This window comes from Chaetodon auriga, chromosome 11 (genome assembly GCF_051107435.1).
Source record: "Chaetodon auriga isolate fChaAug3 chromosome 11, fChaAug3.hap1, whole genome shotgun sequence".
NCBI classification, from domain to species: Eukaryota; Metazoa; Chordata; class Actinopteri; order Chaetodontiformes; family Chaetodontidae; genus Chaetodon; species Chaetodon auriga.
Genome location: NC_135084.1, coordinates 20,146,174 through 20,171,995, shown reverse-complemented (window position 1 = coordinate 20,171,995; position 25,822 = coordinate 20,146,174). Strand labels below are relative to the sequence as shown.

Below are 25,822 nucleotides of genomic sequence, written 5' to 3'. Positions count from 1 at the left end.
TTTTGCCTTTTGGAATGTTGACTCTGTAAATAAAAACGAGTGCAGCTGATGTGTACGGGTCAAACTGCACTGATCATTTTGGACTGCCTTCAGAGGCTCAAAGGTGTCCATGCTTTATGAAAACAAGTCATCATTTCCTGCACAATCATCAGGAAACATGACTTTTTTTTTTTATGATTTCACATAAAGAAGCATTTTTAAGGGTTTTGTGTGGCGCCTCAATAACCAGAACACGACGGATAATCACTGAAAATCACATTACCAGTAACATTCATTGTTATGAAACCGCACAGCTACAAGTGACTGCACCATGTCACTGCACGACGAGGCCAAAGGATGGCAGAGAGAGTGACGACAAAAACAAACACGCTCAAGTGGAGCAATTTGATTTAATACTTCACTAATTTGGACTCAAAACATGTCGGTAAAATATTTATCAGGCTTTTGCACCAGTGCAAAAACACACAGCTTACATAATCTTCAATCTATGAGGACGCAAGTACAAGCTCTTTTTTTTCTGAGTGTGACTTACTAAATCTCTACCAGGATTTTTTTTCAGTGCTCCCTATACTGGCACACACATTGTTAAGCTTAATAACCTTACATATACAAAAAAGATAAAGCTCTAGAAAAAACGAAGATTGAAAATGGAACAAGCAAAAGCTGCAGATGGATATCTGCCAAAGTGGCGCTCTAATCATTTGCCGAGACGGAGCAGAGAGGGAGGGAGGAGAAAAATAATGCTGTAATTTGATCTTTGAGGATACTGCAGTGCTCTGCTGCCACCCAGCAGCAGACAGCGGTACTGCAGCCAGTGCTTCTCCACACGTCTTTCCCCTGCTCTCATATTAAAACACTGAGGTGCCAGAGTGATTAGGTCATGCGTTTCTGCCATTAAAACGAGTGCAGGAGCTTCTGCTGTTCAAATTATTATGAAATAGTAATTTTTCCTCTCCTTAACTGAGCACTTTTTCACTGTGCAGCATCTTAATAAGAGCAGTAAAGTGACGATGGAAAGCTCGGCTCAGTGTCGAACCAGCCGAACTGGAGCCTGAATTACTTCCCCGCACCGCTCAAAGTGCTTTGTCTAATGGCTGAAACTGCTGCAGGTGTGTTCACCAGTCCTGACTGGACTTCTGTTTGATGAATTTTAGGGACAAGTAATAGAGCGCCATGAAGGCCAGGCAGGCTGCCAGCAGGACCAGATAGCACGCGTACAGAGGGTACTGGTCCATGTTCATGGCCCTCACCATCTGAAAGACAAGCGGAGAGGGTCTCAGGATGAGAGGCATGTTGGTTTGTCCATGGACAGCACCTTAGTTTTAATAGTTGAGTCCATTAACATAAAATCCTATCTTCCTTTTAAAAATTCTTACAATTAAAATAACAATAATTCTAATGAAAGGGAAATTGTACTCTTGATCTGTGACTGATGCCTCGTCTCCGTGGCCCTCAGCCTTATGCTGTGAATGATGCCAATGTGGAACTGGTCGATCAACACTCACGTATGAGTTTGTGTTTGCGTTTCTTTCTAACTCACGTGTATGCCGTCAATTTGGATGGTCAGGTTTCTGACGTTGATGGGGTACATGGTGCCTCTGAACTGCACTTGCAGCATCCCCTCGAAGCCCCAACGCATGAAGGAGACGTGGGAGATCCACGAGGCCACTGGGGAGTGGAACACATGCACAGGTATAAGCTCCACATACTGACCACCCCAAGATGTTCTCTATCCCCCTAATATCATCTTTTAACTGCTGACAATGAATCCATCTCCTCACCAAGCCACATATTCTCCAGGCTGATGACAAAACCTCCCGTCAAATAGAAGACGGTGAACAAGGAGTTGCCCATGAAGGCCGAGGTCTGCAGGGTGGGCAGCGCAGCAGCCACAAACAGAGCCATGGCTCGGCTGCAGTAAACCATCAGCCACACCAGCAGGAAGTTGAGCAGGAAACGCTCTGGAGCCTCGTTAAGCCCGGCCAGCCAATAGATGGGCAGGCCGTACACCAAGGTGAACACACAGTGCTCTGGTAGCTCCCCCAGGACCTGAATGTGGAGAAAGCATACGCTCAAACAGGCAGCAATGACGCTCACACACACATTCCAACATCATGTTACAGTACATCACTGGATGTTACACTGGAGCGGGACGCCAGCATGGAGCGAGACTGACCCCTGCTGGAGCTGCTGGAGGCTTACCTTAGCAAAGAAGTAGGAGGTGACGGAGTACATGCCGTCCTCCAGCTCGTGGTACAGCATGGCTCTCTCTGTGTGACCTGCAGAGAACATGAAGTTAATGTGATGATGAACTGCATCGTAACCTCTGCTCTCAGACTACCTGAAAGAGCGTCCCAACTGTTTTTGTAATCAAGGTTGGTCATAAATGTAGAATTCACACTGTAATATTGTTTCTAGATTGAGTTTCTATATCAGTGTTAAAGTATTTAATTCTCAGCCTCAGTGACTTTGTTCATTTACTCACATTTAGCTATGACGTCCAGCACCACAGCGAATGGGGTGAGAGCTCCGATCATGTAGAGGAGGGCCACGGTGTCCTGGATGGACAGACGCTCCTCTCCCGCCCCGTAGTAGAGACAACCGACCAGCAGTGACATGAGGAGGGCCTCGAAGCCGTGCACCAATAAGGTGACCAGGTCTCTGAAGTCATTGTACATGTGACGCCTGAGGGGGAAGAAAAGAGGGGAGGTCAGTATGTGTCCCTGCGTCCCTCTTGAGTGCTGTAATACAGTGATCCCCAACCAGAGCTGCATGTGTCTCACTCCTGCAGTCACCAACAAACGACCAGCTACGGTGAGCTGACTGCACAGTTTCCCACCAACCTGAGCAAGGTGCAATACCTGAACACCACCTGCTGCAACTGAGAGTTTGTGAGAGCGAGCATGCATGAACTCTAGTTAGCAGAGAAGTTAAAACTGAAGGACAAATGATTGAAAAGTGGCAAAAGTATGAAAAAGGGATCAAACCTGGTGAAAAAGAGAAAAGAGATCCAGACTATAAACTCCAGAATTACTATTAAATGATGTATTATAACAACATCAGCTGTTGTATAAGTTAGTGTGGATGAAGGGCTACTTGAACTTCTTACCTGATGAGGATTGTGAATTGCTGCAGTCTGCCAGGCAGTCTGTCTCTTTGCTTGGAAATCATAATTGCTTCCTCTTTTTTTTCCGTGCTCAGCTGCTGAGGGCTGCAGGAAGACATCATGGATCAGTTTGTGTGGGTTAGAACACGGGTATCAATTCCCATAAATTATTAATATGAATGGATGAATCTCTAAAAATTAATATCCTTTAATTCATCTTAAAATGCCCTGAACTTTGTCCACAGCTAAAACCTAACCACAAAGAATTCTGCCCCTGAAACAGGCCATTAAAATCACAGTTGAGTTGTTGTGAAGAAAGCTAAATTTCCATGTGTCAAGAGGAGGAGGCAGCCATCTAACCCCCCCCAAAAATGCCTTGTAGTTGCTCAGTTAGGACACTCATAAGTTAGATAAGTGAGACTCCAAACCTGCCTTTACATGAAGTTATAGAAATGAGGAAAAAGAAAAGAGGCCACACTGAAACACACACACACAGACACACACACACACACACACAGACACACACACAGACCTTTCAGCTGTTGGCATGTCTGTCCCAGCTGGTTTCCACATGTGATCCTTTGAGTCTCGCACCTTTTCCATGAAGTGTTCAGCCAGAACTGTGGCCCGCTGCAAACACTCGGCCTCTTGGTCCAGACTGCGCCGGTCTATGCTGATCAGATCAACTGGACACACACACATCAACAACATGAAAAAGTAAATATGTACATAAAGAAAAGAGCAGATGGACATTTGGACCATTTTAAAGCTTTTAAATCGCAACTTTCAGAAGCACCACTTAACGCTGTTTTGATAACTTTCTACAGACACTAACCATAGAAGTCAGAGGGGTTGCAGTATCGCGGGCAGGGGTATCCCAGAGCAGTGAAGTAAGGCACCATGTCCCGAGCAGCGCCACAGTAAACGGCTGAACCCGATGACAGCAGGACGACCAGGTCGAAGAGCTGGAAGATGTCTGAGCGGGGCTGGTGGACCGACAGCAGGACCAGACGGTTTCCCCGGGCCAGGCGGGACAGTGTGATCACCAGGTTGTGGGCTGTGAAGCTGTCCAAACCTGACGTGGGCTCGTCCAGGATCAAAATACCTGAAATGTTAAAAACACCAGTTAAATAATCCATACATCCCACCTTAAAATGGGTAGAATACTGTCTCATTTTTAATTATCTTACATATTGTATTTTAATATTGTATCACAGAAAATGATGCGGTACTGAAACACAGGACGGGAATGTAAAGGCCGTCTTTGGCTTTAAATATCAATGGGCCATAAACTTGAATGTTATTGAAATCAGTTAACATATTTTTGGATTGTAAGTGTTGAATTTTAAATGTAAAACCTCGACCACACATGCACAAACACCGAGGAAAAAGCAGCTTTAACGAAAAGAAAAAACTGCTCCGGCCGTTACTTTCTTTGCCTGTAGGTGGCGACATTATCAAGCCTACATCTGCAGGACTACTGGTGAAAATTACACGTGAAAATCATGAGTTTAAGAGTTTGTCTCCTTCTTTCTCTCACCGGGGTTCCAGAGAAGCTGGACAGCTATACTGACTCTCCTCCTCTCTCCTCCGGAAACTCCCCTCACGTAGTCGTTTCCCACCCGAGTGTGAGCACACTGTCGGAGCCGCAGCTCTGCGATGACATCATCCACCTGGGCCAGGAAACAGCAGACCCACCTTGGTCACTGTGACATCTGTCTTTCAAAGCACTCAGAAATGAACGCTGTCACAATGTGCTGTGTGCACTCTGTTCTGTTTGTGCCTGTTTTGAGGTGATTTGTTTGCCTGTTTAGTCTGTTAATCGTAATCTTACCCTCTGCTCCCTCTGAGCCTGTGTGAAGTGGGTGGGGAGCCTCAGTTTGGCCACAAAGACGAGAGTTTCACGGACGGTGAGGTGAGGAAGAAGGCGGTCGTCTTGGCGGACATGAGCGATGCTCTTCTTCACCAGCTGGGGCGTGTTGGGCTTCCCGTTGATCAGAATCTGACCGGACGTCATTGTGCCGCCCTCATCGCGGCACGTTATTATGTCCAGCAAAGATGTTTTACCACAACCTGCGAGGAGATGATTACATGGAGGAAAACAGAAGTAATGAACAAAACATGAGCATAAGCAAAGAAAAGCTGTTTCAGGATGCACGTGCTGCAAACACTACATGAGTTGATGAAGTTCTGTTTTTTCTCAACCAGTGAAAATGAGTTTTGTGACACTGATTTGTCTCCAAATGTAGCAGATCTTCTCCTCCTTTCTTTCCAGTCTATTCACCTGGAGTCCAGAGAAAGACAGAGACAGCTCTCATTGTCTCTTTGTTCTGTAATACGTTTCATGTTTCCCTCTGCGGTTTGAAATTGAGGCTTTGATTGTCCACGTGAACAATGCTGCTGACATGAGGCCCTCGGCCAAGCTTGACAGCAGAAAAGCAGGTGGAACAAATCATCCAAGGAAGCCGCTACAATTAATAACATGATTGGAAATGGTGATACTTAAAAGCTGTGTGTGCATGTGTGTTTGTGTGTATGCGTAGTCTCTCACCTGAGCTGCCAATGACTGCCAGCATCTGTCCGCTGCGGACTCGGAGGCTGAGCTTGTTGATGGCCGTCTGCTTGTTTCCTTTTATCTCCCATGGCAACTTGAACTCTGACAGCCTCTCATACCAGGGGATCTGAGCCGCTGTGTCCACCTGGGAACACACACGCGAGCACATTCAACATGCACAGATACAACACAGACATGTGCACACACACGCCGAGGTGGCAGACCGGCTGTTGGTCAGTTACCTCATAGTGCAGGTTGTTGACCTCCAGCTCGTTGCACCCTCCGCTGTAGGTGAAGTAGAGGCTGCTGTCCTCTTCTGTGGAGAACAGCTCTGTGTCTTGATGTTGCTAACGGGGAGAAGACAGGTCAATGAGTTTCACAGAGGCAACGACTCAATTTTTAAGTGCAAAAGATCACAAAATGTAAGGAGTAAATCTGTGCTCCTGTAACAGACACTGCACAGAAACACACAGATTTTAGTTTAGATGTCAATAAGCCTTTAAGAACAGTACAAACCACAGAAGATTTGAAATTGTCATGACGCTTACATTACATTCACAGAAGTTAAAGAAGAGCTGAAATCTGACACTTCAGTCGTGTTAAATTGAGTAATCGTTGTTGTTTGCTTGCATGCTCAGTGTGCGTGAAGACCAGCTGAGAACACATCTCCACGTTAGGTTTGAACTTTATCAACAAGTTGTATGTGCAAATAGGTGCATGGGACCTTTCGTGGGTCCAGAGTCCATTTGAAAATTACCCCAATCATTATGTAATCTTTAAATCTCTTCAATAAAAGCACAAATGTACAATTCAAACTGCAGCACACGCTCACCACATATCTACATACTGTAATCTATCAATACTTTATGTACTATCCTGTGTATAAATGTTATGAAAATAATAGTTAATGAAGCTTCTGGTGACATAAATATCCAGTTTTCAGACCTTCGGGAAGTTTTTCTTTACGCCTCTGAAAACGCACGAAGTTCAGACATTCAAAATTTTGCCATTTTACACAAAATGGGAGAATAAACCTGTGGAAAGCATATGTCTCCAATGCAATTAAACCAAAAATTAAGAAGAAACCGTATTAATTATACTACTGTTTAATTTCTTCTAGGAGAGGGTGGTGTTTCTCACCGTTTCAGGACTCACTAATCACAAGAAAATTACAGAACAACAATAGTAACATTGAGGCAAAAACTGGAAAACATAAATATAAATTAGAACATAATGACCTAAAGCTGTGCATTAAATCGCAAACTGAAAAATAGAAAAATAGAACTTTTAGAGTAGAGTGTTAACCCTAATATGCATCAGTTGTTAAAGAGGAATGGAGCAGCTTTTGCTTGAGTAAAGCCAAATAAAAGGAAAAATTAAAATACTCATTTTATCCGCTCGGACCTGGTGTCCACATACGAGGACATTATACTGCTAATAATAATAATATATATATATTATATAATATATATAATAATAATAATAAAATATAAAATAATAATAATATAGCAATAATTCTTTGTTTTTACACTCATCAGGTCCCAATCGGCCCAAATAACAAAGAGAAATTAAAAATGCATGCCATGCAAGAGTTCAGGTCTTAGGACGTTAAACATCGTTCATTTTAAAATGTTGTATATTTAGAGGGAAAATAAAGATTGCTTTGGTAGATGACATTTTGTCTGGAAATCTTAAAGGAACTGTTGCTGAAACTAAACTTTTTTTCCTTTAATTGGGTTCCCGCATTAAGGAAAACTACTGCTTGTTTTACCACATCAGACAAACTTTCAGCAACAGTAACACATTCAGACAATATTCTCTGTCAAACTGGACTTTTTTGACCGAGACGCCCATGTTATATAATTGGAATTGATTGGATTTAGTCACACAAAGTTCAATGAATAAAACCGGAGGAGCAGGCAAAGAGAGCAGCTCAGTGGCTGGTGGGGATGTTAGACGTGGTTTTGATTTACGTATGTACGTATTGTATATATTGTAAATTCCATAGGGTATATAACACTTGTGCAATATTTTTCTTGTCTTCTTGTCCTCTGAATTCTTGCCCTCTGTCTTGTTGCTGCTGTAACATGTGAATTTCCCCCCATTGTGGGATAAATAAAGTCTTATATTATCTTTAACCAAAGTATGTGTATTTATTTGCAGAGGAACTTAAAACCAAAAGGAAACCCTTCAACAGATGTAAAAATTATGACATGTTTTTTTTCCTGATGCTTACGTGTTCGCATGTAACAGACTGACCTGAGAGAAGCCATTTACATGGGTGAAGCCAGTGTCTGAGTCCATGATGATGCAAGGTGCTGGGTGATGTTTGTAGGGTTAAGAGGTCAATGCCCCCCTTTTCTTCTGTCCGGTTCCTATCTTTTTCTCTCTATGGGGATCTGCCTTTTTGGCTCTCGTGTTGTTCCCCTGCTCTCTGCTTCTTCTCTCTGTTGGATTGGTGGACTCCAGTCCGGCTGAAGATCTTCTCTTGTCTCAGCTCACAAGCCTTGTCTCTCGTAAAGCGTCCAACTTCATGTCACGTCAGTCCTTCATCTCCTGTCAGTCATAGCTTTTCTGGTCGCAGTGCACAGTTTGAGGACTGAGGTGAGACTGACGGCCAGTCAATCTACTCAGCATGGATGTGTTTTTTTTGTCTTCTTTATACAGCTCCAGATCAAAGTTCTCTGAGATAACGCAACCTTCACTGTGTGTTTATGGTTCCTGAGAGACACCCCTGCTCTTGCACTGCTGCTCTGTACAGGGAATGGGTGCAGAGAAACTAAGTGCGAGGTCGTAGGACGACTCAACTTTAGAGCTTCACATGTTGTATATGACTCGTGTGGATATGAACAACTTGGTCTGAGACGAACTTGATACAGTTGTTGTTTGGAGTAGCGGACTGGCCAGAGACGTGAACAGATCTTATTCAATGGAGGCAGAGGAGCCAGAGAACGGGACCAAAGGCGGAGAGCCCTTCAAGGTTGTGTCGGAGGTGAAGAGGAATGTGTGGGGGGACGGTGGAGAGGACCGATCAGAGCCCTCCTGCTGTCTCAGTGTCAGCAAAATCTCCTACACGGTCAGGTAAACGCTGCAGACACAGACAGAGCGCACGAGTGGAGGGCTGAGACACAGACGGAGAATCAGCCACATGACATCAGATTATGTTGTTATTATGCAAACAAAATAGGTTTGGATCAAATTACCTCTGATTTTAGGTGGTGTAACTACAATGAAACAGCAGAAAAATACGTAATGTGTAACACATGGAAACATGTTAATAAAGTTCCAAATGTCCCTGTGTGTGCATGTGTGTTCCAGTGAGCGTGTGGGTCCGTGGTGGGACTTACCGTCCTTCAGGAAGCGATGGACTCGTCAGATCCTCAACGATGTCTCCTTCCACATAGACAGTGGGCAGATCATGGGCATACTGGGCAATTCAGGTTCGCGCTTAGCTCAGTCCAAAGAGCATTCAAACAAATCTGATGGTTTTAGGAACATTCAGTGAGATCAGTTTCTCATGGGAGGTGATTTCATACTGTTCAAGACAATGTGACAGCCAGTATGAGCACTGGGAAAAATGTTATTATTAAGCAGCAAGCAGATTAAATCCTTCTGTTGGCCAATCTAAAATTTCCTTAAATATGTGACCTTATACTGTGTCTTTTCCATATTCACTTTGTATCATAAAGGCTCAGGAAAGACCACGCTGTTGGACGCCATCTCAGGAAGGATTGGAAACAGTGGTACACTGCTGGGTGAGGTCTTCATTAACGGCAGGAAAATGAAGAGAGAAGAGTATCAGGACTGTTTCTCCTACGTACTGCAGGTACAGACACACAGAAACACCCAAACAACACAGGATAAACACAACCAGTTAGCTTCACAGATGTTTCAAACTGGGCCCTCAGCACATCTCAATAAGACAAAAACGTTAAACTAAACTGCCAACGCATTAATAAAGAGAGCGAACAGTGGCTTTAGAGCCGCTAGCACACGCACATCTCACTTTGCCCTAGTTCTCATCGCAGACTGACATCAGACCAAACTTTGCCCCTCAGTACCACATGTGAGTGGCAGCATGCAGACACTTTGTATAAGTTTCCTGTGGTTAACCGCCATAAACACCAAACCACAAACTCAATGAACACACACCGTTTCGCAAAAAACTCCTGAAAAGGTTGCCCTGGCCTCGGGATGAAATTAACCAAAGACCCTTGCTAGCCTCCTCATACACTTAATCTCTCAATGAGAGGTGCTCAAGTGTATCCAAAGCCTGAATTAAAAACACTGGCTTAAAAACTGGCCTTGCTTCCTTTCAAATCATCTCTCTCTTCCAGCTGATAGCAACCCCCTCTGCTCTCTAAGCCTCGTCATTAACTTCCCCAGCTAAGCTGTAGATGAGGAGGTGATATGAGCTCCTGATATTAAAGTCATTCAGATGAGAGACTAAGGAGAAGTGGGATTCAGAGGCGCCACGTGTTAATTGAGGCAGGCAGCAGGTTCAGCAGGTTCAAGCAATGAATGTGTGTATGTGTGTTTCTGTGTGTGCGCACATGTCTGGGGCAAAGGTAGGCTACCATTGGTTTGAACACACATATATGCAAATATACACTATGCTGGTATGGATGTATACAGCAAATGTCAGACCACTCATTAAGTTTCAAGATACTGCAGTTTGATTACAAATGAATGCACAGGAGGAAGACAAAGGCAAACATATATGCGGGATGTCACTCATCTCTCTTCCATGTATGTCTTATTTTGCTCTCTCCGTCCTCGATCTCTCCGTCTCTTTCTTTTCCAGAGTGATAACTTGTTGAGTTATCTGACGGTGGAGGAGACTCTGACCTACACGGCCCAGCTGGCCCTGCGGAAACACTCGGCCGAAGCTATCAAGAAGAAGGTGACTTTTGAAAGCGTCTTCTGCTCTCTCTCCTTAGCTCAGACTTTGCTTCTCCGCTGGCGAAAACACAAAAAGGAGACGAATGGAAAGTCAGAGGCGACGATGCACATTTAAACCAAAGCCTAAATGAGTTAGATATTCCTTCTAATGCAGACATATAAGTGCACTAACATCCAAACTTAAAAATCAGCATTTATACTTTATCTATTCTACTTTTTTCGATCTTTTGGGAAGCAAATGTAAACCTCCTGGCCCTAATTAGCAGAAGATATTCCTACAATTAATCAACAGCACTGACGAGAACTAGCAGGTACATTGTCTGCAGCAGGCTCTTGTCACCTGACCCTTGACCTCTGGCTCCTGTGCAGGTGTCGGCGGTGATGGCCGAGCTGAGTCTGACTCATGTGGCTCACAGTGTTATTGGAGGTCGTGTTTTCCCAGGGATCTCTGGGGGCGAGAGGAGGAGGGTCTCCATCGCCGGCCAGCTGCTTCAGGACCCAAGTGAGTACCCCTCCAGGACGACGGGGGTTTTATGCGTGTATCACCAACATCACACTTCCAAAGGGTGCTGTTGCTGCAAATTCAAATCGTGGTAATGAGGTGAATCAAGTTAAAAGCTATTATCTCTGAAATTCTTCAGGCTTTACAGAACTCAAATGAGGAGTTATGGAGTAGATAAACTGAAGAGGTGATTTTTTTTTTTTTAAGGTTTGAGACACATGGGAGACGGATTATTCAAAATGGGGACTGGCATCATATCAGAGAGATGTCCCTGATGTTTTGCACACTCATTGCATAGAACACATAATATTTCATGCATATATTAGGGCTGCAATAGTGCATAAAATGTAAACAAAAAATGTTAAAAATGCTGGTCACATTTTCCCAGAGCCCAATGGGATGTCTTCAAATTGCTTCTATTGTCCAAACAATAGTCCAAAACCCCCAAACTCTACATTTACTATCACAAATGACAAAGAAAAGCTACACATCCTTACATTTAAGAGACTGGAACCAGCAAATGTTTGACATTTCTGCTTGAAAAATGACTGAAATGATTTAAAGCAGTTGGCGATCAATTCTCTTTTGATTGACTGATCGACTAATTGACTAATCGTTGCAGCTCTGGCACATACTGGCCTGTTGGAAGCAACAGGACAGGAGGCAGGACTGTGCTCTCCTGAGAGCAGAAGAAAGTTCACAAGACCCATCTGTCCCCAAAGAGTTTTAGAAGTCCACACTGGAAAACAAAGGGATCTAAGTAAGAGAGGAAGGAGGAAAGGACAGAGGCAGAGATGAAGAGGAGTAATGAAAGACTGGGTTATCACATCTCGAAGGGAATGAGCAGAGACCCACCTCTGTGTGTGTGTGTGTGTGTGAGTGTGTGTGCCTGTGTGTGTGCCTGTGTTCATCCCAGGTGTAGTTTATCAGGTCGACAGTCCTCTAGGGAGGATGAAGGGTCTCAGTCCTCATTGAGGATTAGAATGGCCATGGACACACACACGCACACACACACACACACACCCGGAGTAACGAGGAGTTCCCATTCACTGCCTCTCCAATCAACCAGGAAATGAATTAATCTCACAATTAAAGCATCTGCTAATTCCACTCTGCTTTCATAAAGCAAAGAGGCAATCTTTTAATTGTCCTAATTAGAGTAATTAACTAAAAAAAAAAAGAACTCACTTATCTTCACAAGTTGGCCCCGCTGAGAGTCCCGCGTGTGCCACTTAATAAAAAGTACATTTAAAAGTTCCCAACTTGAAAGAAGAAAAAAGTTACTGTCCTGCCTTTCTCTTGTTCTCAGTGTTTCGATGTGTGACAAGCCCGCATGTGGCTGGTGATGTCATTGCAGGGGTGATCCTATTGGACGAGCCGACCACCGGCCTGGACAGCATGACCGCCAATCAGATCGTGGTGCTGCTGGCAGAGTTGGCCAGGAGGAACCGTATCGTCATCGTAACCATCCACCAACCACGCTCCGAGCTCTTCAGGGTGGGTTTCGACATGAACTGAGGGAAGGAAAAGGAGAGAGTGAAACTTCCTTAAAATGATAAAAAAAAAAAAATTAAAATTAAAGGAAGTGGAAGGGGAGAAAATCCATTGTCCTCGTTCTGTAAAGTTGAGGCTAATGTGAGGCTTCAGCAGCCTGAGTTGGAGGTTATCCTCCAAAGTTAGAGCCTTTTAAGTATGCAGTGTCCTCTCTTTGTCTCCGTAGACAGCCTTTCCTTACAGTGGAGGCATAGAAACAGAGATTTTTTATCAAAAACACAAACTTTGGAAGACGCACTTTGTCTAACTCAGACAGCTGAAGCTGCGTATCAACTTCAGCTGACCTTAAGACATCAGCCTCATTCAGAACGAGAGCTGTGGATTTTGTCCTCCGTCTGTTATGTTGGCAAGACACCAATTAAAGAGCAATTAGAGCAATCAAAAACTACTTCAGTTCACCTGGAGGCATGCGAGCGCTGAAACTATCCTTCAAACACTGAAAAGCTCACCATTTTCTACAGAAGCTCATAGTTCAGAAGGTATTTGTTGATGAAATGAAACTATTTGTTGGTGTGTCTCCCTCGGTGTGTGCGTGTCCCAAAGGTGTTCAGCAGGATAGCTATAATGAGTCGTGGAGAGCTTGTGTTCTGTGGGCAGCCGGAGGAGATGGTGGACTTCTTCAGCCAATGTGGATATGAGTGTCCAGAGTACTGCAACCCCTTTGACATCTACGGTACTGCATGCTATGATCCTTGATTATGTACTGCACATTTACACTGCAACCACACAGTTATGCTATTAAGTCCGTGTTGCATTAACATTAAATTATTCAATCTGCCTGGATGTCAAACAGTTGACTTCACCTCAGTGGACACACGCAACAGTGCGAGGGAGGCAGCCACCTTCAGTCGCATGCATGAGATCATGTCATCCTATCAGAGGTCTGCCATCTACCAGAGCATGCTGGGAAAAATGGAGCAGAGCCTGCAGCGGGCAGACAAGCCAGCCATCCCCTTTAAGAGCAAAGAGTCACCCAGCGGTGCAGCCAAACTTGGGGTTCTGCTCAGGTCAGTGCTGAGTGTGCTGGTGTAGAGACATCATCTGTAAGGACAATAACTGTCTATCACACTGAGTCTCTCGCTGCATCTATTCGCATTTAAAAGGTGAATTTGAACTCTTTGTGTGTTGCTGTATGAGTGTATACCTGAGTACGCCTCTGTGTGTGTTTACATCTGTTTCCATCTGTTTTCCATGTGCATCATAGGCGGACGGTAAGAAACCTGTCCAGAGACAGGATGGGTGTTCTGATGCGCCTCTCCCAGAACCTGATCTACGGCCTCTTTGTGGCCTTCTTCGTGATGCATTTAGACAAGGACGTCACCAAGGGGGCTGTGCAGGACCGCATTGGCATCATCTATCAGAGCATTGGTGCTTCGCCTTACACCGGCATGCTGAATGCAGTAGCCCTCTGTGAGTCAACCCAACACATACATCTGTACAGAGAAAGGAAAAATACATTGTACTCCAGCTTTTTGATCGTTCCAACATATGCATACTGCTAAATGTCAAGCAGCATTCACCTACTGTACACGTTCCTGTAAACAATAAAATTGGTATTAGACTTAAGAAAGTGGAAATTAAATTGCTAACATGAAGGAATAACTGGAAACATTAATGAAGTTGTAACTGTGTGGCAGGTTACCATATTTCAGCAGTTACACAATGTGGGCACATGATATTCCACAAAGCTGCATGCGTCTGATAACATCACCCAATAAATATCGACATGAGGTGGACACGATAACTTCAGGGAAATGCTGAAGTGTGTGTGGTCTGTTACCTGAGTAAAAGTAATCTATTATCTTGGCTACAGCGTGTTTCACCCGTCTTTATCTCCGCAGCGTGAGCTCACTTATCTGTTGTTCAGTAGGTGAGAGGGGTCTGCTGTCTGCACTATTTTTGTTACCTTCAGCAAAAATGTAGAAAGTCTAGCTTGGCTTTTGCTTGGTGAACGTGCCTGAAGAGACAATCCTCACGATCCTTATTCCAAACTGTCACACAAATAAAATGCAATGGGATCATTTCCTTTTTGATATATACTCGATTGAAAACAAAGACATATTTAATGTTTTACCTCAGCAACTTCACTGATTTTTGTAAATATCTGTTTATTCTGAGGTTGGGACAGGAGCAACAAAAGGCTGGGAAAGATGTGGAAAGCTAAAAAAAAAAAAAAAACAGTTTGAAACGGTTTTGTCATAATTAGCCAGAGTGACTCCTTCACAATGCTTTGACCAACTAAGAGTCCAAACTCCAAAAACCATTAAAAAGAAGAATTAATTGAATTAATTAAAATTAGTCAAAGGAAAAGCAGCACAGGAACAGATTTGTGAAGCTGTAACCACATGAAAATGAACATTTATTAAATTAATTTATTAAAATGTATCTTTTATCAATTGTTTTTTATTGACTAATCATTAGTCACAACACAACATCATATTTTACTTAGATATAATATTTCTATAACATTTTATCTATATAATTTATATAGTATAAGATTTGTATGCAAAAATCTTAATTTGTAAAGTAACTAGAGACTAAAGCTGTCAGATAAATGCAGTGAAGTAAAAAGTACAGTGTGAAGTGTGAAGGAGAAGAAGCAGAGAGAAAGTAAAGTACAAGTTCATGCTTACAGTAGTACAGTACATTATACCGCTGCAGACATGATACTCTTGGCTCTTAGAAAATAGTGAGATGTGAGGGGGTACCTTGACTCCATTCAGTGAACTCAAGTGCCTTTTTACCTGCAAACCTACAGTACCTATACTATCTATATCATCTGTGTGTAGATGTATTTGTGTTATTCTGTGTTAAATGAGTTCATGTCTAGTATTTACAGCAGCTGCTGTGACACAAGTTAACCTCAGGTACAGACAGTCTGTCGCTCACATGCCGGACAGACACAGAGAAACAGCTTCTTTCAAACTCACACCGATGATTTGAGCATTATGGGATTGTTTTTGCTCATTTCTGATCCTTTGAAATGTATTTTGTGTTGTTGTAACTTGGTATTGTCGCATCAGTGAGAATATCCTACTTAAATTAATGTTAGAGAGGATTATGGAAGAATATGTAATAAGGCCTTGGTAGAATCTGACTTACAGTATTTTCATACAGACAGAGTATGTCAGAAGATGATAAAGACAATAACCTGTGAAGGATATTGGCTGCATGGGGTGATTATCGCGTCAATGTCTCAGTTATCAGCTGAGTTTAAAATCTTAGCTTTAGGGCTTTGGCTGTCACTGATAGCGATGATAAGAGATATGATAAAACTCTGGCTGAGCAGAAGTCACACTGCAGTTAAAGGTAATGAAAGGCACTCAGGGAGTGATGGGAGATTTTATACTGACCTTGAATCTCGTAGATAAAGACTGATAGGATACGATACGGTACCGACCAGCAGTTCGTTCCAAGGAACTGGCTCACTGATTTGTCTGGATAACTTTGCCGGAATGCTGCAAACTGGGAACATTGGAAAAGGCTGGGTTTCAGTTTTACTCAACCAAGATATGAAAAAAAAAAAAAAAAAGTAGTCGGTACTAAATCAGGTTGCCTTGATGGGAGTGCTTTTAGTGATGGGACAAAATGCATTATGCTTATTAACAAGTGCAGTGCTTTCCTCTGGTCTCTGTAACACTAATTTACCCATTCAATGTGTAATAAGGTGATTTTTTTTTTTTAATTCTACTATATTATCATTATCAGTCATTTAAAAGCTTCATGCTCTTCCCTCTCATTATCTGCTCTCTCTGTTTTTCTCAACAGTCCCGGCGTTGCGAGCCATCAGTGATCAGGAGAGTCAGGATGGTCTTTACAGCAAAGGGCAAATGTTCTTGGCCTACATCTTCCATATCCTGCCCTTCAGCATCCTCGGTGTTTTCATCTTCGCTTCTTTCCTTTACTGGTGGGTGGTGACCGTGTATTGCTGCCACATGGGGCATCACACAGTACATGTTTTTTGTTTGGGGGGGGGGGGGGGGGGCACTAACTCATCTTTTGTCTCATCTATTTTTTGTCCTTGCCTGCTTTGTCCTCAGGACGGTGGGGATGCACCCTGACAGCTTGCGCTTCCTGTGTTTCACTGCAGTCGTCCTGGTGCCACATATTATAGGTGAGCTGACGAGATTAAGGGGAAAACAGTCAACTTCTTTTTCGTCAAAGCAAAGGATTATGACAATATATTTCAAGTTTTCTGTCAACACGTTTCAAACAAGTTGGGACAGGAGCAGCTAAGGACTGGGAAAGATGTGTGAATGCTCCAAAAACACCTGTTTGGATCATTCCACAGGTAAACAGGTTGATTGGTAACAGGTGATAGTATCATGATTGGGTATGAAGATATTTCTCACTTACAGCTTCTTTAATGCGATCACCTGCTGCTTTCCCTTTTACTAATTTTAACAGACTCTAAACCTTCAGTGTTTCAGAAACATCAGTATTGTATGTAATTGCATGTGTTTGTTTTCTCTGCCTCAGGTGAGCTGCTGACTGTGGTGCTATTAGGAGTGGTCCAAGACCCAAACATGGTCAACTCTGGAGTGGCTCTGCTCAATATTGCGGGGATCTTGGTGGGATCTGGTTTTCTAAGGTGAGATACCGAATATGGTTTTAATTTAAACAGCTAGTTAAAGTGTCTGTATGACAAGGGATTACTGGGATTTGGACCTTTGTTAAGGCAACTTTTTCAGTCTTTGTCATTGTAAGTGAAGGCATCAGAGTGGCCACTGCTTTCCAGACATATGCTCCCAGTAACACACCTTTCTCTCCTCTTCTTCTCAACAGAAGCACCCAGCAGATGCCAGAAGTCTTCCAGTGGCTCAGCTACCTGACCTTCCAGAAGTACAGCTGTGAGCTGCTCATCGTCACCGAGTTCCACGACCTGGACTTCACATGCAGTAAGATCTTTTTATGCGGGACCGTCCTCCGTGTCCACCTACCGGAGTATGAAGGGACCCATAACCCATAAAAATTTAACTCTTAACGAGTTGCGTTTGCAGCTCTGCTCTCTACAAGCAGCACTCTGTGCACAATTTCTACCCATTCTGTTTTGATTAGGGTGGATATTTGTGGTAACAATTTATGACTGTTTTTATGAAGCATGATGTTGTAAAAGTTAAAGGACTTGACCTTGACTTCATTATCTGTAGAGAACACTGATAGGAGAATCTTGCCTTGGATCATATTTATAATTGAGTGCATATAATTTACAGTTGATTCGCTGTCGTCTGTAATCTTTTCTTCTACTGTTGTGCCGTATGTGATGAAAGATTATTTGCGACCGCTGATACCTAAATATAGATTTTACATTTTATCATCCTGCTGATGCTCTTATTAAGACTGACTTCTGAAGTACGAGTTCAGTATTCAAGGAACTTGGTCGGACGGACTGAAGCTGTGACAACTCTCAGCTCTTCCTCTGTGTTCTTCCTGCAGATGTTTCCAAACCTTCGCCGGGAGCCTGTCTGATCACTCAAGGCAATCAGCTCATTGATCAGGGCTATCCAGGCGCTCTGTCCCGATACACGCAAGACTTCCTTCTCCTCTACGCCTTCCTCCCTGCCCTCCTGCTGCTGGGCATGATCAGCTTCAAGATCAGAGACAAGCTTATACGTCACTAAAACCACAGACACACGAATCTTCTGCTCGACTGGGTTCTGTTCTGAAGATGTAAAACAGAGTTTGAAGCAAATTGAAATACTGTGGTTGCTTCTAGTGTGCAATCACCTCTTTTCTCTAACATTCAAGGAATATTTGTGTGTAAGTACTTACCTTAAAGTTTTACAGAATAAAGTGTTGTATGGTTCAGAGCAACAAGGATTCATCCATGGACATTCAGCCACTTGACAGCAAAAACAACCGAATGTTCCAACTCCTCAAAAGCACCATAAAACAACCTGCTGCTTCAAATCTTTAACCAAGACCAAGATGGACCACACAGATTCAACTTCAAGTCCTGCATATGTCCAATAGGCAGTTTCTGACTGGAAAAAAATATTTGCACTAATGTAAACTTAATTTTTTTACATAAAAGGAGGCACATGTAAACTAACATGTAAGTGTAGCTTAAACTTTAAATCTTGTTTGAGATCAGATTATTGTGAGTGTGAAAATGTCGCCCGTGTGTTGAATGTATTACTTTTTTGCTTGAATACTGTGATTGTAATGTGTCATGAACAGGAAGTGATGCCTACTGTAATATTATAAAATTGTTTATTTTTTAGAACACATTTTATCATCAGTACACAAATTGTTTGATAGTTTTAAAATGGTTTTAGAAAGAAATCTCTAGTTATACAAGTTGTATGAATTACCAAGTGGTAAAAATGCCAAACGACACAACAGGAAATAAATAATGCAAAATATAAACTGTATTTACATGAATATGTGGTGTATGTGTGTGTGACCATAAGGCCAGTTATCTCTCATGTCTCCAGCTCCAGTCCTTTCCATGACTTTGCTGCATTCCTCTTATACTGATCCAACTCCTGAAACAGACAGAAAGGAGAAAAACTCGACACTTATATCAGTATTAATGACGCACAGTGAAAAAGTTGCACAGACATAATGGGCACTCATGACGATAAACAAGGTTTTGGTCTCCTCCTCGACCTTACAAAATGCAGATACGGGACTCAGATAACATTCTGGTTACAACATGAGCAACCTGTGATACAGATGAATGCTGCAGTATATCCAAAAAGTTCAAGGACTCCAAACATCAAACATTAATTCAGACTTTATCACGAGTCTGTTGGTCTAAACTTGCCGGCTAGCGCCATGAAATGGAAAACTCTGACTATAGAAATGTTGAAAACCTCTTTAAGAAAGATTCTGGAATTTTAGGACATTTTGCATTAAATGCACTAATGACTTTTTATTTTGTAAGAATAACCCAAGAATCTGCTTTTTTTTTTTTTTTTTACTCTTCTGAGTAATTTTTGACATAATCATACTTAGGAAGCTAAGGTAAATTGCTGTGACTTTATGGTTAAGATATTTTAATGTATATAAACTATACACTTACAAATTTTCACTTACAGGTAATCTGTGGAGTTTTTAGCTGCTGGTAGCACTATGGTGCATTTTTCTTATGAGTAACTCTTGGGTTTGTTATGAGGATTCACAAAAGACATTTCTGCTAATGGTGTCAAACTAGTATGCATCTCATACAGTAAATTAATGCATTAATATATTAATTTTAAAAACCCAAAAACCTTCTAAGAAAAATCAGATTTGACAAATGTTTCAAGAGGAAAGGCAACTTTTAAGCTCTGCAGGGCTGTCTCTGTCAAAACTCTGAAAAGCAGAAGACATGTCACCTCTGGCTGACATGTTTTTTGGATTAGGAAAGATTGTTACAACTTGGAAAACGGGTTAAAAATGTTTATTTCATACATTGGACAGAATATTTTTAATTAAATTAATTATTGGGCAGAAGAGTCTTTGAAGATCCTAAAAATAGCTTCAAAGCTGAAGTACTTGTTTATTGACACTCGGGATTTTTGAAAGATGGAGCAGATTTCTCTCCAGAAAAATCAGATGCTTCGCTCTGTGCCAAGAATGTAAGAGGTACAACCTGTGGCTACCCAGCCCAAAAGAAGTTTACTTTAGGACATTAGAAATATAAGTATGGAAAAATCATAACAAATGGACTTTTACTTTTTAATTTAAAGTTGTTTGACATATACTATTAAAAAATGTACTTCTAAATAGAGGTCATTAAGTTCTGCTTAAATGTATAAAAAATTAATATACTAATTCTGCAATACTTCTAGTGGTATTTCAAAGTATTTCTAAAAAGTGTACTTTATTGTAAGTGTATAAAATTAAAAATACTTTCAATAGTAATAAAGTGGACTTATTTTCAAGTCCTTTATGATACAGTATTAGCATCCTTAATTAAAATGTAATTTAATTTCACCTTAATTTAAGTGATTGAATTGTACTTCCAACACATTGATGATATAATACAATTGTACTGCAGATGAATCCTGATTTTCACTGATGTACCTCAGTACAAAGAAGTGTAATTTCAGTCCAGTATTTTTCCACCTTTTCACAAAGCTTTTCACCACACTCAGCTGGAACAAACCTTTATCCTGTTTTTCTTATTAGTTACCCAGACCGATTACATTACGTGCAATCCAATGGCAGAGCAAGGTGAGCAGCATCAGGTGAGACTCAGTCAGCGATAACAGCATTGCAACTCCTACAGGTTACTATAGTTCAAGTGCCAGAGTGGCAGCAGGGCAGGTCGGCGGGGAAACAACTAATCTCCAAAGTTATAAACGCAAGATACATTACAACCTGTTAATGAGGCCATGACAAAAACACTATGACAAACTGGATACTGGAGGACAGAGGGTTACTCTAGAGCATTAACCTTGTTAAAGACAGCTGAGGAGCAGGATGCATGGATGAAGACTTCATGTTGTCAGTGGCAGATCTATTTGTTTCTCTGATGAAGTGTGAATTCTTATTTAATTCACTTTAGCTTGAGTAGTAGAAGGAGAACAACTAATTCACATTATGATTTACATGACCTCACTCTAACCAAAGTGAGGTACTCACAGTGTCTGTACGTAAAATAAAATGTTCTAAATAATTATCATTAAAACTCTTGCACACTCTAGAGTGTATGGATAGTCGGCCTGTCGTGTCACTGTGACCGAGAGCAGAAGTAACAAAACACAAAACAAATGATCGTAACAAAGAGGAAAAGATACTTCCTCCTCCAGGGTTTATTACTGAAGTGTCACCCTGTCTGCGCTCTCCTTAAATTTAACAGGTCAATCAACCAGAAAATGTAGCATTGCTCATTTCCCTTTTAACGTTCTTAAAATCTGTTATCTTCCTCAACACTTATTGGCCTTCACAGGGAGGTCAGAGGCCAAGGTCACAAAGCACAGACTTGATTGAGACCCATGCTGCCAACTCGTGAGTCATGCCACATGCACAGGTCAGAGTCACAGGTTAGTGACTACGTTTACATGCATGCTAATATTCCATTATTCCATATATGACCATATTTGGACAACGCAGCTCTGTGTGTTGTAAACAAACGCAGACGCAAGCAGATGCACGCACAACAGAACGTTTCTAGTCGGAAGGAGAAGAAACACGTCTACTTTTAAAAACTATGAAAAACTTGGATATCTACAAGTTTTGGATATGCACAAATATTGCCGACCTTTACAAGAAGGCGGCTGAACGAATGGAAGCTGGACGCTGTGTCATGCCAGTGCATTAATTGGAGTATGCATTGTTGGATGTCATCAGGAATCATAGTGTGTGTGTGTGTGTGTGTGTGTGTGTGTGTGTGTTACCTGGTCTTTCTGGGCTCTCATGGCATCAATCTGAGGCTCACTGTACTGTGGGTCTTTGGCTGGATCCTTAAGTTCTCTCTGCTCACTGGTATTCTGCAAAGACATGGACTGTTTACAAAGGTCCTCCTTCACGCAAATATGCATATTTATAGGAAAGAATGGTGTATTTTCTACACAAACACAGTCAGTACGTGTGTGGATGTGATTGTTCAGTGTGAGGGTGTTGATTTTCTTAAAGATCAGAAACCAGTGATTGAACTACCTCTTGGGGGAAGACACGCTCGTAGACTTTCTTCCAGAGGTCCTTTGGATTTTTGGCGTGCAGAGAAGTAATGTCCACATCAGTAGAAGGAGGAGAACCTAAAGCAATACACAATATCATACAATCCTGTCAAAACAACCAATGTCACGGCATATGCTGCCTCTAAATCCCGTGTGTGTCTTACAACATGGCACAGCAGCAGAATGTGAATTGCATTTCTATGCATTACTGCTTTTGGCCACAGAGTAGTGCTGTTCTCACCTATCTGACTGAAGGAGTCAGAGCCTGCTGGAATGATGAGAGGCTTGTTGGAGTCACAGGACATAGTCTTCCTGATCATTGAAAAACACAAATAAAACTACAGCTTTGCTATTATTGACAGCAGTACAGTCACATATACAACCATTTGTTTTTGTTTTTGTTTGGAATAGGCATGAAATGTATTTTCTCTTCATCTCTTCTCTGTATGATTCATTTTGAGCTCTTGTAAACACAGTGCATATCACAGGCCTACAACTTTTGAGAAAACCTACTGTGTACTATTTAATTTCGTGTAGTCTGAGCAAAGTACGCGTAAATGTGAACTGCAATTGGAAACTCGACCATTTTTTATGGGTTTTTTTTTTTTTTATGTATGCCAGGTCCTGTCCTTGTCCACTACTAGTTGGTGTCCAACACTGTGAGGTCCTGCTCACCCTCTGTCCAGACCGAAGGCCAGGTGGGAGAAGAAGCTCTTGGTTTTTGACATGAGGCTTTCTGACTTGATGCTTGTGAACTGATGATAAGATTAGGCACAGCAAGAAAAATGTAAGAAAAGAAGAAGTTGAACATCAACAGCTGATAGAGTGAATGGATTCTATTGAAAGAGAAATGAGAAAAGATTAAAGAGTGCAAACTGCAACATGTTAGAATCAAAAGTTAAATTAAATGTAAATGTTTGCATGTGAAATAAAAACATACTTACAATAAGAGAGGCTGCGTAGTAGTGGGCTATAAAACGCAGTGTTTTACTAACCACTTTCCTCTTGTCAGAGTCAAATTCCTGCAACAAAAGGAAAAAACTCTCCTTTAAATGTGTTTCACATATCATACGAGGATCAAAGAAGAAAATCCAGTGATGAAACTGACATGTTACACCAATGTAACTGTGACTATAACACACCAAACCTTAAAAACACTTTAAAGTTGCACAAATAAGGAGCACATGAAACAGAGGTCATTCAGTCACCATGAGAACAACTCCAGAGGTAACATTCAGGCCGTGTTGTACCTGAAAGATGTCATATTTGCTGCCAATGATGAGCAGAGGAACAGGAAAGGGACTGATCAGCTCTCTGTCCTGTTGATAGAGTCACAGTTAACTCAGCATACATGCACCTTTTTTCATCTGCACCGAACAAAAAAACAGATTGCCTTCAACAATAACAACAGACAAAACTATATCTTATCTCACATATCTTACTTAGATTTTGTTCACGCTGTGAGGTGATATTTGGTGAACTTAAAATGTTTCTCTATGTTGCCCTGGACTGAATCAAGGACTATGTTAATATAATGGTGAGTGCAATGAGCCGAGGTCTTACAGGATAGTCTTTAGGTAACACTCGTGCTGCTGAGTGGACAGCCGTCTGGTGTTTGGCTCCGGGTTTGGCCTTCTGTGCTTGATGTGCCTTGGAAGAGACTTTCTCCAGCTGAGCTTGCGCTGCCTGCAGCAGCTTCTCCATGGTTCCCCACAGGGCATTGGGTTTAGACAAGTCCAGAATGAGGATGACAGAGAGAGACCTGGGAAAAGGCAATGAGGACTATGTGCTTTGGCAGGATACACAGAGGATGTTGTTACTACAGCACTGATGCTCAGACCAAGAAAACCTTTCCTTTATTGGCAGGACACTGCTCTTCAAACCATACTGATTTTAAAGATTAACATGCAATAGTCTCAATAGAAAACATAAATATTATTCATATTCAGAATATGTCACACACTGCCCCTTACTCTAAAATATATCATAAGGGCCCAGGAATGAGTGTGAGTGACCTACCTGATGCTGACAGGAGTGATGGGGATCTGAACCAGGTCTGACAAAGAGGTCCCTCCTCCCAGCTCCCATAGGTGGGCTATGTCTTTGGGCTGAAAGAGGAAACCATCAGGCATCTGTTTTATTATCTCACTTCAAGTTAGATACTATGGGTGGCTGTACAAAAGTCATCAAAAGTATGTTAAGTATGTTAAAAGTGAATAAAAAAAAGACAAAAAAGTTGTCCTATTTTGTGAGCTGATGACTGATGAATTTACTGTCTTTTGTAGCTCTTTACAAGGATTAACTTTTCCCACAGCTCAGTCACATCAGTTTAAATAAAAAATAAGTGGTTTGACAGTCACAATTTATCAGGATTATCAGTTGTGTTTGTAACATTTTTGTTCAAGCCTTCAAAGTGTCCACGACTTAACAGTGGTTCCTTACTGTGTTGTGTCCTCGGGCCCGTCTGCCAAAAGTGTACTCCAGCGCCAGAGTTGGCTTGGATGGTTCATCCCTGGTGAATAAAAAACAGTATTATTGTTGGGTAGCGACATAATTTAAGCAAATAGTTCCATGTACTAGCGTTCAGTGCTTTCAGACTGATCTTGCTGTCTTTTTTGGTAAATGGAGCAGGCCAGGGTGTCATTTTGTGTCAGCTCTATTCTCTGTGGAGGACTGTGAGATGTAGGCTGAAAATTTTGGGATCCATAATGCAGAAATTTGATCTTAGATTATTAATCATACACCTTGTTCCTAAAGGTCAAGACTGAACTTTCATACACAAAGTGTTATTAATAAAAGCTGGCATGATTAACTGTTGGCTTGAGTGTATGTTTAACATTAGTCTGCATGCAGAATGTGAGGACGGCTAACAGCAGGTTTGGGTTCATCATGAGCTCACATTTGCTAATTTTGAGATGAGAGTTAGACCACACACACACTCACCTGTCCAGGCATCTGAGGAGAATGGACGTTTTACCCTGAAAAAAACCCCCCAAAAACAAAGGTGAGCTAACTAGCTATACCTTATGAAGCTAATAACGAGACAAGTGCTGCCATTAGAAAGAAATATATGTACTGTCTGTTTGCTGGCACGGGACGGGAAACATACCCCTGCCTTGCTCCCCATGAGAAACACGCTCCTCTCACTGACCGTCTCTCCTCCGTCCTCCTCCCCAACTTCAGCCTCCCGACTGCGGACCTCCGCCGCAGCCAGCTCCCATAGTGTGTCCGAGCTGAAAAATACGAAACCAAAACAAAACGTCGTTCCAAAATACATGTTATTATTTCTGTAATAACGTTCAAGATTTAAAGTGCATACAAACTGCTCCTTACCTTATTTTTGACATTTCATGTGATACTTCATAAACTTGACAAGCTAGCTTACCAGCTAACAGCGCAGGATACCGTTACAACCGTTGCCAGAGTAACGGCGCATTTTGATGACCCCTTTCTTCTTCGTTGGTTACTGGCGGGCCACAAACCGTCGTTACTGCTGCATGCCGCCACCTACTGTGCCGGAGCATGTACCCTGAGCTTAGAGCACCATCATGGCAGATTCATCTATTATTTCTAATGGCGTGAACAATAAATCA

General features: G+C 42.0%; 3 protein-coding genes across 3 annotated transcripts; 1 reads left to right on the top strand and 2 right to left on the bottom strand.

The window, feature by feature from the left end:
- Positions 1–287: 287 nt before the first annotated feature.
- Positions 288–8,269, bottom strand: abcg8 (ATP-binding cassette, sub-family G (WHITE), member 8). The gene is made up of 13 exons (XM_076743486.1): positions 7,920–8,269; positions 5,903–6,007; positions 5,658–5,805; positions 4,941–5,179; positions 4,647–4,779; positions 3,942–4,211; positions 3,639–3,792; positions 3,110–3,211; positions 2,486–2,685; positions 2,203–2,279; positions 1,782–2,049; positions 1,541–1,668; positions 288–1,253 (listed from the first exon to the last, which is right to left on the bottom strand). The coding sequence occupies exons 1-13, from the start codon at positions 7,962–7,964 to the stop codon at positions 1,116–1,118; spliced, it is 2,007 nt and encodes a 668-aa protein (XP_076599601.1). The 5' UTR covers positions 7,965–8,269; the 3' UTR covers positions 288–1,115.
- Positions 8,270–8,424: 155 nt separating this feature from the next.
- On the top strand, positions 8,425–18,239 carry abcg5 (ATP-binding cassette, sub-family G (WHITE), member 5). Its single transcript, XM_076743420.1, has 15 exons — positions 8,425–8,453; positions 8,556–8,741; positions 8,979–9,100; positions 9,350–9,486; positions 10,465–10,563; positions 10,932–11,064; positions 12,422–12,561; positions 13,162–13,291; positions 13,412–13,625; positions 13,823–14,028; positions 16,387–16,525; positions 16,659–16,732; positions 17,098–17,209; positions 17,404–17,516; positions 18,055–18,239. The coding sequence occupies exons 1-15, from the start codon at positions 8,425–8,427 to the stop codon at positions 18,237–18,239; spliced, it is 2,019 nt and encodes a 672-aa protein (XP_076599535.1).
- Positions 18,240–18,814: 575 nt separating this feature from the next.
- On the bottom strand, positions 18,815–25,655 carry dync2li1 (dynein, cytoplasmic 2, light intermediate chain 1). Its single transcript, XM_076743062.1, has 13 exons — positions 25,563–25,655; positions 25,339–25,462; positions 25,173–25,207; positions 24,672–24,741; positions 24,249–24,337; positions 23,793–23,991; positions 23,480–23,548; positions 23,174–23,251; positions 22,905–22,984; positions 22,471–22,541; positions 22,210–22,307; positions 21,948–22,040; positions 18,815–19,106 (listed from the first exon to the last, which is right to left on the bottom strand). The coding sequence occupies exons 1-13, from the start codon at positions 25,574–25,576 to the stop codon at positions 19,044–19,046; spliced, it is 1,083 nt and encodes a 360-aa protein (XP_076599177.1). The 5' UTR covers positions 25,577–25,655; the 3' UTR covers positions 18,815–19,043.
- Between the last annotated feature and the right edge of the window lie 167 nt (positions 25,656–25,822).